This window comes from Agelaius phoeniceus, chromosome 2 (assembly GCF_051311805.1).
Source record: "Agelaius phoeniceus isolate bAgePho1 chromosome 2, bAgePho1.hap1, whole genome shotgun sequence".
Taxonomy (NCBI): domain Eukaryota; kingdom Metazoa; phylum Chordata; class Aves; order Passeriformes; family Icteridae; genus Agelaius; species Agelaius phoeniceus.
This window is the reverse complement of record NC_135266.1, coordinates 91,862,928-91,881,296: the sequence shown is the minus strand read 5'-3', so window position 1 is coordinate 91,881,296 and position 18,369 is coordinate 91,862,928. Positions and strand designations below refer to the sequence as shown.

The 18,369-nt window shown below is 35.8% G+C and overlaps 1 protein-coding gene across 6 annotated transcripts in view; it reads left to right on the top strand.

The window, feature by feature from the left end:
* STXBP5L (syntaxin binding protein 5L) overlaps positions 1 to 18,369 on the top strand; it is a 184,587-nt gene that overhangs the window by 63,478 nt on the left and 102,740 nt on the right. For all 6 annotated transcript variants that reach the window (XM_077174258.1, XM_077174256.1, XM_077174255.1 and 3 more), the window contains exons 3-4: positions 3,320 to 3,401; positions 5,427 to 5,527. In XM_077174258.1, the coding sequence (XP_077030373.1) occupies positions 3,320 to 3,401; positions 5,427 to 5,527 (183 nt within the window). The remainder of the gene's footprint in view (positions 1 to 3,319; positions 3,402 to 5,426; positions 5,528 to 18,369) is intronic.

Genomic DNA, 18,369 nt, shown 5'->3' with positions numbered 1-18,369 from the left:
TGTATGCATCATTTTAATAAAATAGTAGATGTGAGATCATAGTTTCTGCTCTAATGTTAATTTCTGTACATAGATTGTTCTTAGTCATGGAAAAAGTTGGTTAAGTACCCCAAAAAAGTTAGAGCTGCTTATCTACATAGCTTGGTGTCATTTTCTTCTATGGAAGAGTTTTGGTTTTGAAAAAGGTGCCATATGTGATTTAGGAGTTTTTACTTGAGATATCCGCTATCTGCCTTGGAAGGAGGTTCTTTATGACACCGTATTTTCACTTCCTTGCCCCTGCAAAGAGGAATGAATCACACTGCAGGCCTTGTTATTGCTAAAAGATTTAATCTCACACTACTAAAGAGTCACTGTCTTAATGAAGGAAAACATGTCCTACCTTATCCCCTTCTGATCCTAAGAAGTTAAATACCTGCTGCAAGTGACACTGGCCTCAACTTCCCGAGTCAGTTCTGAAGTATCTGCGCTTTTGGTTCTCAGTGAACACCAAGGACTTACAAGTCCTTGAATTCCATTAGTACTAACCTCCGAGAAGAATGAGACATATCAGATCTGTGTGCATCACATAGTAAAAATGAGTCATGGAATAAAAAAGCTGTGGGGTACTGTGGAAAGTGGTCATAGATCATGCTATGAAAAGATTTGGTCATTGTTACCTCTCATCATGAATGTAATCATTCACTAACAACTTTAATTTCCAGTATGTGAGAGTGTAAATTCTTGGTTACTAATGTATTATGCTGTCATGGAATTCTGCATCTTGGAAGATGAATCCAAGTATTTAAAATTAGTCATCTTAGCAACTGATTTTTTTCCCAAGTAATTATAAGCTTTGGAATATCGGGATGTTAAAATACTCAGTGAAAAAGTGTTGCATACAAATGAATGAAGAGCAAAAAATCCTGTTTTGCTCTCACAGATATTAAAGCCAGGATTAAGTGTAGTTTTCAGAAAGAACAATTTTCTTTTAGAATGTTATTGCTGTCACACTTTCACTGCTTGATGCACGTAATTCTAATTCTACTTGTTTCGCTCTAGATCCCAAAAGACATCCAGACTTAGTTTTCATCTTTTCCCTTTTATGTATAAATTAGGATAATCTGGCATGGCTTTGAAGGCCCCTGGGAGATCCAACATACTGATGAGAGAAGATAGTGACTAGCTTTTATTCTTGAAACCTATGGTGTCTACTTTGCAGTATTTAGACGTATTGGTCCCCCCTTTTAATATCCTCAGAGATACTCCATTCTCCCTGATAGCAGAGTCATCATTGAATGAAAAGGCAAAAGTAAAAAGAATAAAGTCAGTCCAAAGCCTGAACTATAGGTATTTCTGCTGTATGTCCTGTTGTAATACACTGCTATGAAAAGATTTGATGAAGTAAGGTTGTACTTGTCCATGCTTGGCAGCAAAACACAGAATTTGCAGAAGATGGGCTCAAGTGCCAAGAACATGTGCCAAGTCATCATATCTCTTCAGCTTCTTCTGCTGGAAGGACCTCACTGCAGCTCCCAGAATGTTTGAAAACCACCAGCAGTCAGTGCTAATGCTGCTATTTAAGCATCAGTTCTCACTTCAGGGCAACTGGCCAAAATGAAGCAGACAGCACAATTTCTCTCTTATTTTAGTAATTTGTGAGTACTTTAGTAATTTGTTTTTCAGGGTGAACACTGATGCATATAAATGTGAATTTTTGGAGAGTACTTTGTTTGTTTGGGATATGCTGAGTGAAATCATCTACTTTGTTAGGATGTTTCCTAGAAAACTGACTTAGCGTGATACTGAACTGATGCTGAAGGGTGACAGATGCTTAATCAGGGCAATGCAGCTGTAATTTTCATTAACGACATTCATTAAGTAGTGCCATGTATTTGCACTGAGTATTAAACTCAGGTTAAAAGGAAAGCACTTATCTCTTAAAAGTTCCAGTTAGCTTGAAATCCCAGGTGGGTTGGTGACTTGCTTGGTTGGTTTTGGTGCTTTCTCTCATGTTACAAGAAGTGGTTGTTAAATGTTAAAAAAGAGTGCCACAGAACAGTCATTCAGAATGGACCAGAAGATTACCATCAACACTTAGAAAGTGCCTTAGACTACAATACATCTTTTTTGTCCATTTTGAATAGGTTTTTTTAAAAGATGCAGGTTTTTATTATTTTATCAGTTATGATTGTATCCATGACTACAGCTTAGGAGCAAGCAGCAAACAGAGTTACTTCTTTTTCTCTGCCTTGATGATCTGTAATGTAGTTATGGTGTTTTATACACAACTTTTCATCTATAAAAACCAGTTTTGTAAAACTCTATCTCCATCTTACAAATAGAGAAAAGAAGGCTCAGGTAAGAAAAAACACTTCTTTCCCCCAAAGGTTATCCACTAGACCAGGTGACAAAATCAAGAGTAGATTTCAAGTCTCAAGGTAAGTGGTATCCATTAAGCTGCTTGTTTAACAGTTGGAAGAGCAATTGCTTCATACTTGGAGCATTTTAACCTCAAATTTGCTAATTAATGGATTGTACTTTCTGGAGGCCAATATTAGAATGGTTTACTGTACATCTTTCTCCTATGAAAAGGGAAGTAAAGATTCTGACATTTACCTGCAGCTAAAATAAGTGGACAGTTGGCTTTTTTTGGTCAGGGTTTTACAATATGCTAATATGATTGTATATTACAAGTGGATCAAGCTCTGTGTTGTAAAATATTGTTTCTAATCATAATCCTGATATTTTTAAAATGTGGTGTTTCATATGTTTCACACAATATGATTGCTAATAATATATTTCATATTTCTCCTTTTGCCTTACTTTTGATCTTCAGTAATTTTCAGGAGCAACAGTTTCTTGCTGAAGTCTCTGACTCAGATGAGAAAGGCCATCATCCTCTAAGTTAGGGAGATGACAATTTAGCATGCACAGAAAAAGACCTGAAGAGAACAGATAAAAAGCTACATTCATTATATGTCTAGTCTTGATAAGTACAAAAATCTGGAACATTCATGTGTTATATAAACCAATAATGTATAAAAATAAATTTTAGATGCATCCTGCTGAATTTATCTGTTAATTCTTGTACTTTGTCTCGCAGGAAAAAAAAAATAAGCTAGAACAGATCACTCACAATTGCACATGTTTCAGGCTGCTGAAGTTGGTACTTTAATTAGAATAGTGGAATGTCAGCATGAATTCTTTTGTTTTACAGAAAGCAGGAAGAATTGAGGTTAATTAAAGGTTAATTAGAGTTTAATTGGTAGTTCTTTCTTTCCCTCTTTACTTCTGGTGATAACAGGAATGTTAGAATCCTTGACTTTGATGACAACAGATTGGGCAGGCCTGGTGTTGATTGCTACTGCCAACATGAAAGTGGTGCTGCAGTTCTGCAGCTCCAGTTCCTAATCAATGAGGTAAGAACATATTTACTCAGATTCTTCTGTATAAATTTAGTTTAATAAGTCAATTCATGTTATTGTAATTGAGTGATATAACTTCTCCCATTGACAAATTGTGCCAACAAATAAGTGGTGTACATCCAGAGAACATTCAACATACAGCCTTTTAGAAGAATATTTATGGGACTGCACTCAGGGAAAACTATTGCCTTCCTATACATCAGTTTAAAGTACTGAACAAAAGGCAGTCAATACATGAATGTGTGTAAAATGATGTAAAATCCATTAAGTTACTGAATATGCTGCACAGTTCTGGTTCAAATAGAAATTAATAAATGAGCTAAATCTTTCTATCAAAATATATTGATGGTTATTGGCTGAAAACTCCAGGGATTTGCTGGGGATATGCTATTATGTGAGGCAATGAAAAGCAATTGCAGGGATCATCAATTAAACCATCATGCTTAGTCTTTGTAAATGGTTTGTCAAAATCCAATTTAGACAACATGAATAAACAGTGCCAGATTATAGCTTGCTCTTTGCAGAAGGTTCAGAAGATGGGAATAGCCAAGAAGACTTTCTGGTCAATACAAATCAGAGGGGGTTTTTTTGAGGACCTTAGAAGTTGGCCAAGTCTTAGTTCAGTTTTGATTAATTTTCTCCCATGACACAAGGAAACACTTTTGACAGTTGCAAGTCCTCTTTGTAAATGGGGAGGTCTTAGAACTTCTCAGGAAAGAGTTTTAGTTTGATGGGTTTTTTAAACCTGAAAAATCTTTAATTTTTTCCTACACCTATTTGGAGAAAGTAACTGAACTGTGGACACTGAGGAGGGAGTCCAATGACACAGTCTGGTGAAATTCTTAAGAGTAATGCAGGGATGAGAACAGGAAGGACAAAGTTTGAATTAATATTCTTTCTTTTCATTGGGTGAACAGCAAACCCTATAATACATGGAATTAATTTGATTTCAGTGGTGGATAGTCTTTCTGACTCTTTGGGAGATGAGAATTAAAGCATGGATTACACTGTATTAGAGAAGTCTCACCTCCATATATTTTATTTGCATAGGTCAATGTTGAAAAGAATATTTACTAGGATAAGAGAAGTTTATTAGCCAGTCATAGATTGTAGGAACTAATCTTTCCAGTTACATGCTTGCCCTTCCTCAGTATAAAGCATTGCCTTGGTTTTGGGCAGTCTGTTCCCCTCTGTGATGGTAATACACAAGGGTAGATCTGTGCCTGGCCTGATGTCAGGTGTAAGTGTAGCAAAGCACTTCAGGAGCAGTAGGGAACTTCCTGTGCAGGTAAGTTTCACATGTGATCAATATTCTGTGGTGAGGAGAAAGGCAGTTAAAAGCAGGTAGAATAAGTTCACTCTAAGTTTCTCAGTCAGATAGAGGCCTGGGCTTTGAAAGATGGCCATTTTTGGGACACCACAAGCAGAACCAATCTTCAGAGTATTTCTGATCTGTGATAAAGACTCTGTCCTTCTGTCTACATCTCTTAGTTCTTCCTACATCCTGTCCTCTTGCTACCTGTCCCTACTTTCTTACTTGCGTCCTCTTTTCACAGTTCCAGTTTTGAATTTTCATTTTACCTTGATATGACTACTAAGCTGTGCTTGGCACTGTCACATGTGTGCCCATGCATGTACTAATCCCTTTATCCTTCAGTTATATTTTTCACACTCACCTTTTTAGGTAGTGTTGTCTCCTATTTTGTTAGTCTTCCCGCTTATGTGGAAAGAGTTGAGAGTTGGCTTGTGTAACCTTGGTACAAAGCTTTAATTTGAGTTTTAAATTGATGGAGTTTTAATTTAACTATGGCTGATCTTGTACTAATTTAAAATGTTTACATTTACCAGATCGATTTAATTGTGTATTATTTGTGGTAGAGTATTTTTGTTCTAGAAGAAAGGAACGATTTTTCATAAACTGTTAGTTTGACAGGTAGATTTTTAGCAGTGAGGATCATGTAAGAATAATACAAAGCCTGCAGAAAAACAGTGTGTTGCTGTATTTTGTGTCTGCTCTAGGGTGCTTTGGTCAGTGCGTGTGCAGATGATGCACTTCATTTGTGGAACCTCCGGCAGAAACGACCAGCTATTCTACATTCTCTGAAATTTAACAGGGAAAGGTAAGACTGTGTGACACAAAATAGAGATCTCATTACAAAAACAACACTTCCTGATTTCTTATAATATATTTTGCCTTTCTACAGGTGGATATAGTTTTGCCTTGAATATTTTTCTTTCAGGTTTGTATCTATGGAACAAAAACTTCACTTTCTCTTTCTGCAGCTTCTCAGAACTAAAAAAACTTGGTCTTCTTTATGCCAAAATATTCTTCATTTTACTTCTATTTGTATTAACTGCTGTGAACAGTAATTAATTTTTTCTTCAGACTGGACACAAGCACTCACTTTTGGCTGAACTGTTGTTCAGTAATAGAGTACTTCAGCTGGCTGTATGAGGGTAATAATTATTTTCTTTACCTGGAAGTTTAATAGAAATAGATTGTGAATTTGGGAAACTCTGGTAAGTGTAAAGTGAATCAGAGTGTTTTTCTTAATTTTACTTTATCAGTACCTAATTGTAGGAAACCCTACTGAAAATGGATTCAATGAGTGATTGTAATTTTCAAACTCAAACAGGAACTGAGCACTTCAATCTGTATTTAGTCACCCAAGTAAAACCTGATATGATGTTAGGGAACTTCAGTGCTGCACATCTATTAATAGTGAGAAAAAGTTCCAAGTTTCTCTTAAGGAATTAGGGCAGTAGTCAGGAGACCAAGATGCAGTACATAAATGCAGCAGTTGTTTTTAACTGGAAATTTAACTCATATTTTCATTCTCTTAGCGTGTGCATTCAGTGTTTATTAAGATGCTGCAACTTTTTTTTATATATTTATATTTGCTTGTGCAGTGGGAAAAGATCCCAGTACTTCACCAGAGCAACAGACTCATCAAATCTTTAGCTGTAGCAAGTCTGAAAATTATTATGGAAATACATTTTTCTTTGTTGTTTATTATCCAGATACAAATCGTATTTGCACTAAAATGTCACTGAGGTGCATGATTTGTAGTGGGAAGTACTGTGTAATAATTTAGGAAATGCATAGCCTGATTCCAATGAGTTTATAACCTACAGCAGAAGTGTATCAAGTGGTTTGGGACTGAGTGAGAGAAGATGAAAATGAAAAATTAGGTGTGCATTTCTAGCTACTTCTGGACAGTAAGTTATCATTTTACACATTGTAAAATGTTTGAATCTTGGTATTCTCATCAGGTAGGTGCATTATTCACAATTCGTCATTGATAAATCTAAATATCAGAGAAGTTATTCCAGTACATCTTGGTTGAGCTCTCCCAGCCAGCAATCTGACACACAACCTAACTGATCATTGCTTATAAGAATGCAGCCTCTGTTCATCTCTGCCTTCTCTTTAGAGATATTAACCTGTTATCTTGGTCAATATTTTATCAGTATTTCTTGTTAAGAGAAATTCACGCACATTTGTGCTTTGCTAAGAGCAAAACATTTGTCATCGCACCTGCCTAATTTTCTTTTTTGTCTGACACCCTAAAACATTGAGCAAAATATTTGCAAGCAAGTTGTTTAGAATACTGGAAAATTTGCTTAAAACCAAATTTTCTCTAATGACATTTTTGAATGAGGTGCAAGTAGGATATGAGAATGTAAGTTATTTGTAACAAATACATAGCTAACTATACTGCCTTCTATCAAAATCTAGTAAGTTGTGAACAAAAAAATACTGTTAGTTCTTTTATGTATATTTTTGTACAGGGTTCAATTGCTGCCATTTAAATAATTTTTATTAGGACATCAGAGTCTGTGAGGCAAATATCCTGCAATAGAATATTGTCAAAGAAATAAATCCAGTCTTAAATTAAAAAAGAATTTTCCATAAATATGAAAAAATAACATTGTAGGCAGTTCACTCCTTCTCAGGGTTCTCTAGCACTGCTCTAATCTTCTGGTTGTTTGGGTTTTTTTAAAATTATTATTCAAGCACTTGGCTTCAGAATGAAATCTCTTCATTTTTATTACATTTTCTTTTTACATCCATATAAATTTATTTTAAATCATCTAACTTTCAATTTTCTAAGCTCAATTACACATTTAGTATGTAAAATTCAACATAATCCTCTGGGCAAGTAACAAAAAGCTAAGGCTAAAGCTCTAATTAACCCTCTCAGTTTGGAACATGTATATGCCTAATAGAGCTAAGTCTAAAAGAGAACTTTCTTTTTTTTTTCTGAATATATTTTTGGCATTAGAGAACAGAAACTGTAAATTATGGAATGGTCAGAGAAATAGTGAATGAAATAATAGTTGCTGTAGCTATATGAAATCTATGACTAAATGGATGTAAAGGGAACTTGAGAAGCTGATAAAGTCATAAGATCAGAACTGATTTTCTTAGAGAAATTCAAAGGTCTGGCCTTCAAAAAGTAATGTTTTCCTCACGGTAGGAACAGTTAAAAATACTTTCTTTTTATCCTTCCCTCTCCTCTTGTGGAGAGGGAGGGTTAAGAGAAAGCAAGATTCATACTGAATAGAGATTCTTTTGTCTTAAGTTTGTGAACCAGTGAACAAGCTGGTTTTTAAATGTTTCTTAAAATACTCATTGACATAAAATAGGTTGAAAATATGAATGCATGTCTTCAAAAAATAGTAAGGTATTGAAAGATGCCATATAGGGAAGTGTTTAGAAAGTGAAAGGCTAGTTCTTATAAGATTATTTATAATATAACCTAATTTTAGATTTAGGTAGCTTTCACAGGGCCAACCACTTAATTGTTCAGGTGCGTTTCATCTTTGAAAATGGAACATGTAAATCCTTCAAATTTTTCCATTTGCATGTCTCTCTTCAGGATTTAAAAAAAAATAGTTTTATTCATCCAGTATATTTGTCTCCTTGTTACCCTGTTTGGTTTAGTTGTTTGGTTTTTTTTAACAAATGGCAGATTTACTCTATGAGGTGATGTCGTATAATGCACTTAAAATTCTAATATTTTATCTGCTTGTGATGATGAAGGTGATTTTATTATTCGAAATACTTGTTTTATTTGACATTGATTAATTAACTTTCATGTAGAATCAGTTTTTTCTGATGTTTTATGTTATTTGGTACATGAACCGTAGAGCTGGTAGTTTCTCTTAGACAGATGAGTGTTACTTAAGTCTTTGGCTATTACTCACAATGCACCAGTCATCATGTAGTTGAATTGTTTAATTTGCAGTTTGCTTCTGCTTCTTGACATTTAAGATTTCAGGATAATGGACTACAAGCTACTCTTTAGCAGTGTTTCTGTGTAGATTTCTGTAATTACTTGAGTGAAGTTTCCCCAGGTGCATACATACATATATCCCCTCTCTCCCTCCCACAAAAGTAAAAATGTTTGTTCTTTTCTTTGGATGTTGGTAAAAACCTAGTTGTAAAGAGCAAAGAACACTTAAAAGCAGTAGTCTTTGACTTAAAAGGCAAGATATAGTATTAAGACACTGAATGGTTTATGAATAATAATTCACTAACAAAGTGCACCTTTATAGCCATTAAATCAGAGTTTGCAGCTTCTCCAGATTTAGTTTTTTCTTCTTCTGACCTACTGTTAAACTAATGATGATGCAGCACTACCAATAATAATTCATAATTCACTGCTCCTTTACTAAGTGTCTCTTTGGAGCAACAAGGAAAACTAAAGAGACTTAATAGCAAAGAGATATTTTCTGTTTTATGGTGTAATGCTCTGGACTTTTTTGGACTTAAGAAAATTATACATTTTTGCCAAAAAGTATATATTTATTTGATATGAAGTAATCATCTTAGATTTCTATTGCTATAATTGGAATGTAATACAATGCATTAAGAACTTTCACGAAAATACAACTGTAAGCAATGTGTCTCAGTGCTTGGCTCCATACCAAGAGCTGTAATGATCAGACAGTTACTCAAAGACATATTTGACAGTAGCATATGGTTGGTAATACATGATTTATGGTTTCTTTTACAAATAGGGTAGACAGGTAAAACATTTTAAACTCTGTAAACATTCCATAAGAATTGCCTCAGTGTTTTTGAAGGTCAAAATTGCGGACACCTTCCATATGTTAGTACCTCTTTTTCCTTCCTTGATGTCATAGGAGATGCCAGATTGATCTTCAGTAGGCATTTTAGGCAACGTAAATAACTCAGCTGATTCCTCAGGTTTTAGCTTTTATATTTTTCAAGTTCTATTCTGCTTTAGTGTGTAAGTCTAGGCTTCATCTTAGCGGATATTAAGCTCTCTCCACAGAATAGGTAGACAAAACAATTCCTTCTCTAGCTGGGGACCAAGGACAGGTGATCCAGATCTCAGGCCCAAGGGCATAAACAACAGTGGATCGAAGAGAGAAAACAAGAAGGATGGGACTTCATGGGCTAAAGCTGCAATTGGACAATTAGCTACAATAGGCTAATGGACCAAAATTTATAAAAGTGTGAAACCCTGGGACCTGTCGTCCATTTTGTGGCCATTTTGGGTTGTGCTGCCCAAGGTGGATCTATTGAGGCCTCTTAATGAATACCTACTTTATTCTTTAGCTCTGTCTAGTCTCTGTTCTAGGTCAGCCTTCACAAGGCATCAGTTTTTGGCATCAAGCTACTGGAACTAGACACTGTCTCTATCTGCTGCAAAGAACATTAGGATTAAGCAAAACCACTGGAAACTATTATAGGTCTTCATTATTTTTAATATAATCAGAGCAGTATTCAGCAAGCACAGGTTTAAATATACAACAGCTTAAAGATTCCCATTTAATATAAGTGCAGCTGGGGTAGGAAAACCAGCAAGGATTGCAGGGTGAAATCCAGGTCTAAGCCAGCAGGCGCTCGTTTCACTTACGAACACATCAGTTCATAAGTTCATCTCCTCTGAGCTGGTTCAGGTGTGTTGGCTGAAACAGGGGACAGTCCTCCTCTCTTTCTTCTTTCAGCCATTGCTGACTGGTGTGTGACAAAGGAGCCAACAGTGCTGCAGCAGCTTAGCCAGTGACTTAGAGCAGCACACATGAGTACAGTGTGACACAGATTGTTGGGTCTTTAAATCCATCTGCATGCACCCCATACCAATGCCCTTCTGAGGGGAGTCACTAGGTGACACAATCTCTATAACTGGCTTTGAGACTCTTAGCACTTTCTTCAGTGTTAAGGTATGCTGGCACAGAGCAAGAGGAGCCTCTTAAGTGGGTGACTTTTAGAGCAGTTCTGTTAACTGTAACTCACTATTAATTAGAAATTTGACTCCTACAGTTGAGATCTTGCAGTATTTGAACAAGATGATTGAGAGTATTACTCCAAATGCTTGGAACAAATTAAAACAAACCAAACCCAAAGCAAACAAAAAAATGTGTGTTTTTAAATAAGGTAACTTCTTGAGTCTATATTCTTTCCTGACAGTAGGAATCTTATTTGCCTTACTGTATCTTTGCAGGGTTTTGTGTCCTGTGTTAAGAGCATTTTAAATACTTTCTCCTTTTCAGATAAACCTCATCAAAATGACAGCAAGAGGCTATTGAGTGAATACTGGTGACTGGCTGTGCAGTCACAGCAGTACCTGTGTCTGTACATTTGTATTAGGGAACTTATAAGGGCTAGTTAAAGTAGATTCTCTGTCTCACTGCCTGTTCAAGGAACTGGATTCCTGTGATAGCTTGCCTGCTCATAAATGAACCTCCTTGTTAATATTGTGTAGCTGCAAACTCTATTTATGTACTTTCAAATTAGTCAGAGGCTGTCATCAAGCAAGGTTCTGTACAATTGCATGGTCATGCTATACAACAAAACAGATTCTGATTACATGGTGTGGTCTAGCATTCAACTATTGCAAAGAACCATAGAAACCAAATATAAAGCAATATTTCACCATAAAGACATGCCAGTTTCTGGAAAGGATGTAAATTTTCTCAGATTGATGATGGAAAAAAATGAGGAAACCAAAAGAAGTGATGTGATTGGCATTCGCTTCCACATCTTGATGAAGATTTTACAAAACATTCTTCTGGGGGTTTTTGTTTGGGTTTTTTTTGTTGTTGTGGTTGGTTTTGGCAGTGGTTGGTCGGTTGGTTGGTTGGTTGGTTTTATGTGTAGTGTGGTCTTACATCAGCATTTGTCACTTTTGAAAGAATAGTGCTCAAGGGTATAAAACCCAACATTTTCATGCAATTCTTGAGCTTGAAAAGATTCCTGAAAGATAAAAGGCTGGCAATATTCTTCAGTGAGACTGACCCAAATATCTTGTTAATGTATTTATTTACCACATGCCTCTGCATCTCTGTTTAAAAAAACCCAAAAAAACAAACCACCAAACAAACAAACAAAAACCAACCAAACAAACAAAAACCCCCCAAAAACCCAACAACAAAAACAAAACAACAAATCAAACAAAAATAATTCTTTTTTCACATCTTATATCATGTTACAGAAAATTTTGTAGTGCATTTGACCTGTAGAATCAATGAGAGCCATAAGCTCATCCTGGAAAGTGTCATGCAACCCAGCTGAAAAGAAGACTGTCTTGGTTATAAAAAGAAATCAAGCAAAAGCATTTTGGGGTTTTTTGTCTTCAACACAGGTTAGCTAAACAACCAGCAAAGAGGAAAAATGCAAAACTTAGAATTGCTCATTGATACCAAGAATCAACAGCTTTGATTTTATGGATTTTTAAGACTGTGCAATCTGCTGAACTAGAATGAAAATTCAATTGATCCTTAAATTTTTTTTTTGATAGACATGTGAGCCTTCTAAAGGAATGGAGCTGAAGGGACCTCCCTGGTCTGGTTCCCTCAGTTGCACACCAGAGAGCTCATATACCTCCCTGTCTTAAATGAGCAAGCTGATGATGCTTTGTATTAAGGTTTGCCTGTCCCTTATGATCCCAGGAAGAAAGGCACTCAAGGCCTTAGAAGTTAGCATTCAAAATGCTATTTATTAGAACTAGCACTACAAAGAATGGCAGAAGAGCACAGGGAATCTTGCATCCCTGTAGATGCTGGGAGTCCTGAGTTACGCATCATCTCACAGGCCTTCAGTCAGCAGGTAACCCATCCATAGAAAGTGTCACCCCATTTTTGTCATCCAAGTTATTGCAGGATTTTCTTGTAAGGAGACAGCTGTGTGTGTGATTCCTACTATCAAACAGAAAGGACATTAAAACTTCCTTCTGCACTGTTGGTGCAACACCCAACTCCCAAGCGGGAGCCGCCTGCAGGCTTCTCAGTGTCTATGCAGCTTGGAGGGGTACGTGCAGCGCCACACAGCCTGGAGACCGCGCTGCTCATGTGGCCCCTGGTGCCTGCCTGGGGTCACTCATGTGTGGATCACCAGCTCCTCCACATGCAACAGTCTCCCAGCCAGGACCTTGCACTGTTATGTAACTACTCAAGCAGAAATCCACTGTTTGCTCTGCAGGAAAATTGTTTGTTCGTTTGGTTTTTGGGTTTTTTTGGGTTTTTTTTTCACTACAAAAATCAAGATTCTGTGTTTTCCTTTATAATTTTTTTGTCTTCATTACCTTTTATTTTCTTTGGGTCTCTTTCCTCATATCAATTATCTCTGAGCTGATGATTCATCAAGGAAGCACATTCTAGATAGGGTCCCATCTGTGCTGTGGCCATTGACAATACCATTTTCATTTGTAATCTCTGCAGGAATATGTTTACTGATGCATGCAAAAATGGCATCTTCCTTTCATGTGGCTGCATCTTACCAGTGTTTGTGGTCTTGCTGTGATTGACTAATACACCCATTACACTCTTCCCTGATGTATATCTAGCTGGCAGGGAATGTGCTACTTTTCAGTGCAAGGCTTTAATAGTGGAAGCAAAGCAAGACAAGCAAAATTGAAATTATCTTTTTCCATCAATTCCATATCATGAGCTCTAACCCTAAAGTGGAAGTTCTTTGAAGTTTGAGGCTGTGCCCATTGCATTTTAAATTTAATTTAATTTCTTGTAATTTACTCATGCAGATTGTCCTTCCTCTCTAATATTGTGTCCCTCAGAGGTTTCATTAGTATTAGTACCAAGATCACTTGTGAAATTACAACAGCTGTAAAACTAATTCTTGAGAATCTCTCAAATATTCAATAAAAAAAAAATTCCTTTTGCAGTAAAACCCAGTGTAAATTAGACATTAAAAATAGAATTTTATAGTGATGGGTTTTTTACAAGTGCAATATTGAGCATATTTAGATATGATGTATTTCCTATAATTAGAATATTCTGGAATAGTTTACCTTGGTGAACCTACCTTCCATATTTTACTATAACTTTCAAAATTTTTCCTTTTGAAGGACAAACATTTTGAAGGACACCAAACTTTGGTTAGGGTGTATTTTTAAGTATAAGTGAGCAAGTAGTAATAACATTACAGTCAGAACATCAGAGATAACATCATGGCTTAATTTTATCAGGTTTAGTTTTTTATGCTTACCATCTTGGGTGGGATTTCTATTTCAATCTGAGTGTCACTTGGTGCCACTGCAGAAAAAGTGCTGCAAGAGCTTAAGATAGCTATTCTAAAACCAGTTTGGTTTCTTTGTGCTTAAATTACACAAGGGTAAATGTTACTCTAAAGATCATGGAAGTCCTGGTCATATTTTTCATTCTAGAATATTAGAAGGATCTCTGTTTTTATACCTAGATCCAAACTTGAATTTAAGAATCTCTTTTCTTTCTAAATGGTGGCTTTTATAATCTTTCCCCAAAGTAACTTTTAGTCCATCAGGATTCTGCCAATATTATTATCATCAGTTTCATTTCAATTTAAAAAGCCCTTAAATGCCACAGTATCTGCTTTTATATGTGTTTGTTAAACAACTTCTCTGAGGGCAAAATGCCTAATATAATACATCTGAATTACTCTTAGAGCTAGCAGCTGTCTTTGATAGCAGAAGGGAAAAAACCCCTGAAAGATGACTTACAACCAATCACTTAACACGTGCACACTTGAAACCATAATGGCCCATAGAGCTGCTGGAGAAAAATGTGTAGCCAGCACAATTACCTGAGGACTTAACAACAGCACAGAACCCTCTGACCTGACAAACCCCACTCTTCCAATCTACATCTTTCTTTGGGTCTCTCTGGCTGTAGTTCCTTCTATTCTCTGAGAAAAAAAACCCACAATCTCTTCAAAACTCCATTAAAAAAAAAACATCTTTGTGAAGTTTTACTTTTCTTTCAATAGGGAAGAAAAACGTGTCCTGGCTTATTTAAATTTTATGCCACCTGGCCACATGTGATTGTTTGCCTGGATTTCTTCCTTCTGGAAAAGATTCCTTAGCAGGAGACATAATGTTTCTATATGCTGTCAAACCTTACATCATATGCTGAGCAGTGTGCTAGTTGTTTCTAATGCTTTGTAAAAAATAAAGCATTTTTGTCAGTGGATTTATGCTTTTTTGCGAAAACACAGGGTAACATGTTCTGTTGTTTTCACATAGCGGCTATGTTGCCAAATTGCTCTGAGGCCAGGTTTGGATAGCAAAATTTAAAATATATACTCACAGCTATGCATTGAACAGCTGTTTCATGGTTTCAGTCATAACAAATGAGAGGCCCAATACTGTAATACAAAAATGCATCATATCAGACAACAGAAAAGGTCTTTTAAATGTATGACAGTTCAAGCAGCATGAACAGTCTACGCTATCAATTGGAATTTTCTTGTTACAGTTATAATGTAGATCTGGGAATTACATGGTTTTCTCTTTTGAAGTTTTCAAATTAGAGTTTCGAGACATCTTTCAGAGTTCTGTTCAGATCTTTCCTTTGACCTTTGTTAGATTAGATTTCCAGTCATTTCTTAGAGCAATGAAGAACAGTCACCCATTCAGTTGCAGTAAGTAATTTAGTTCTTGGAAACCACACCACCTCTTTCCTGCCCAGACACATGTCAGCTTCGAGCAAGAACCCAATGCAATGATTTAGGATACTTTTCCTTCTGTCACAATAAACTCTGGGCATTATTCCAGTAAATCAGAAATAGAGCTAGTAATGTCAGTGTTGAGATTATATCATTAAACAGTACATGAGCAGGAAGAGAAGAGAGACTGCAGATTGCAGAAAAACAAGGACCATTAATCACAGAGTCCCTGTCTACTGAAGCGCAACAAATGAGAACAGCTGGTCTCCAATAAGTCTACATGATTTTAATTGATGGAAGCTGTTAAGGAAAAAAGCATGCATACAAAGAAAAAGCATACATATGTAAAATTATTTTTTCTTTGAAGTCAATTTCAGTATTTCAGTCTTATCCTGATTTTAGCGTGTCATTCAAAATAACTTGATTGATATTGATATAAAACTGGGTTTAAACTTATTTTAGTAAGAATGTATGATAAACACAGATTTGTGTTTGCTGCAGCTAGCAGAGGGTGAAATACTTATGTATCTTTAGTTTACTTTTCTAACAGCTCTGTGAAGTCAAGCTGTTAAACAAAAGACAAGTTTCAACCTTTCATCTTTAAGCTAGGTCCCAGTTTACTTTTTTGTAACTATGAGATTAGAAACCAAAAACTGCATTTTTGATTTATGTATTCAATGTTGGATGAAGGGATGAGAGAAACTCTACCCTTAGGTGTTTGGGGTTTTTTAATGCAGATGCTACAAAATCAATGAAATAAATACATCAAAAACTTTCTCTTTTGAGAACATCATCCTCCTGTTCCAGCCTTTGTTATTTGGCTTTCTTTCATTGCTAAGTAATTTAGTGGCTCTTACTGTGCTCTGTATTGCCCATCACTTTCACTGTGTTTGGTATTACTGCCTCATTTTTACTTAACCTTCAAAGAAATTTATGAAGGACAAGTGAAGTATTACAAATATGAAATAGTGATTTCACAAGCCAGTAGACAAGAGAAAAATCATGTACATTGTCTTTCCCCTGAAGATGGGAGCAAGAGCTGTTTTTCAACCCTGTTTCATTAATTTGCTCACCTCACAGATTTTGTGGAACTTTTATTCTCACTTTTGTTGTGTAATGACCTTGAGTCAGCATCAGAAACAAATTAGAAGTCAATGAAAAGTATGCTGATTTCTTCCAGCCTCTTTTTCTATTTAAGGAAGTGTGTTTCCATGTAATTTCCTTATCTCTTTCTGTTGGGACCAAGTGTTCATGTTACACCTGTTCGATCCACAGCATTACTGTTGTGTAATACTAAAGATCTAGGCAGGGAGAAACTGTAACTGTCAGTGATCCTGCTCCTACAGGTAAGACCTCCAATGAATTTGCAGTCAAAACCATAAAAGGGAGTTGACAAAAGAGCATGTCTCTTTGCTGTGCATTTGCCCAAGAGGAAGGAAAGTAATTTTCTGTCATTCTGAAAATGAAACAAATTATCTGTAGCACAGGCTACCAAAGCTGTACGTCCCATTGCACACCAGGATGTCAAGAGTGACTTCTAAGTTGTTCTTGAGCTCCAATAATGCCCATAACTTGCTGCAGTGCTACTGCAGATGGCCTTGGAGTTATTGAGGGTGGGAATTTCAGTGCCTGTATCTCATAGGAAGTTATAGTGCAGCTGTGTTTCTGTACGCGTCATGGCATGCTGGACAGATCAGGGTGACCTTTTGTGGAATTGTAAATAAAAGAAAGAAAGAAAAGAAATAAAACTGGGAAAAACCAAAGGTCTCTGTGGCATGCTGTAGACTTTGACTGTCCTTGTAAATAGTTCATAATGACCTCATAAGATTTTATCTAAATACATAGATTAACTCTTCATTCAAAGGAAATCTCTGGGTTTACTAATTAATCAAATAGAATGCATCTAATGTGTTTCTGAACATGCTTTTTCTGATTTGTTATAGGTTCTTTTAAGCTAACTGCTTGTAAATAATTTATGTTGACACCCATTGCAAATGTTCATATAGTTGCTACACTGATGTCCTTTGACATGAGCATTTCCAAAAACAAGTATTTTTAAGTGCTGTAAGCTATTAACTACAGTTGTGATTGTAAAGTCATTTTAAATACTAAGTGAACAAGTCAAGAATGGGCCTAAATTCAGGCTTTTAGGGTTATTTCCCCTGTCCAGAATGTTTACACAGAAAGTTCTGGCTTTTGCAGAAACATAGGAACAGCCTACTTTTATTCTCAATTTTTTAACAGAAAAGAAGGGGGAAAAGAAACACAATGTACTATTAATAGTGCTTTATCTTGAATTTTGTATTTTCGTTTTTAACACTTCAAAGGATTAATGATCAGTACCAATTTCTAAAAAACAGAATGCTTCAGAATGTGCCAATAGATCCAATGAAAAAAAGACACAAAACCAAAATATCTTGAGAAAGAAATTGTTTTCCAGCTGCATTTCTTAAAACGTTATGGGTGTTTCTTTGGGGTTTTTTTGTGCTTCTTGTATTCCTGTTTCTTATTCTTGTAAGTTTCTTATCTATAACATTTCAGGTAGGGAACACCATGAAAAATACTTGTATCTTAAACACTTTGAAAGCAGCAGTGGACCACCAGCCAGATGACATATCTAAATAATTTGATGGAAAATAGCAGCATAAGCTTTTTTGTTTTGTCAAAATAAATGTGTTAGATATCTCAGCACTATTTAAGCCTATTTGCCTTAAATGAAACTCTAAAGTGAAAATGTTTTCTTAACATTTCTTCTACATAGAATTTGCAGAAATTGAAGTGGGGGTGGGGGAGAGGAGAGGAGGATGTCTTAATTATATGTAAGATGTTCACAAATAGCTAGAAGTATACTTTGCTTAGGATAATTTGTATTGAAATTATAGTTTAGAGGTGGAATCCTGATTTGTTGTACTCAGCATTTGTAGAGAATCTCCCATCACTGAAATTCTTTAAATCAAGAGGTGTCTTACAGTAATTTGTTCTAGCTCAAGTAGTAGTTAATTTGAAGAAATCAGATTAAATCAGTATTAAACAGAAGAGAGGAATCTT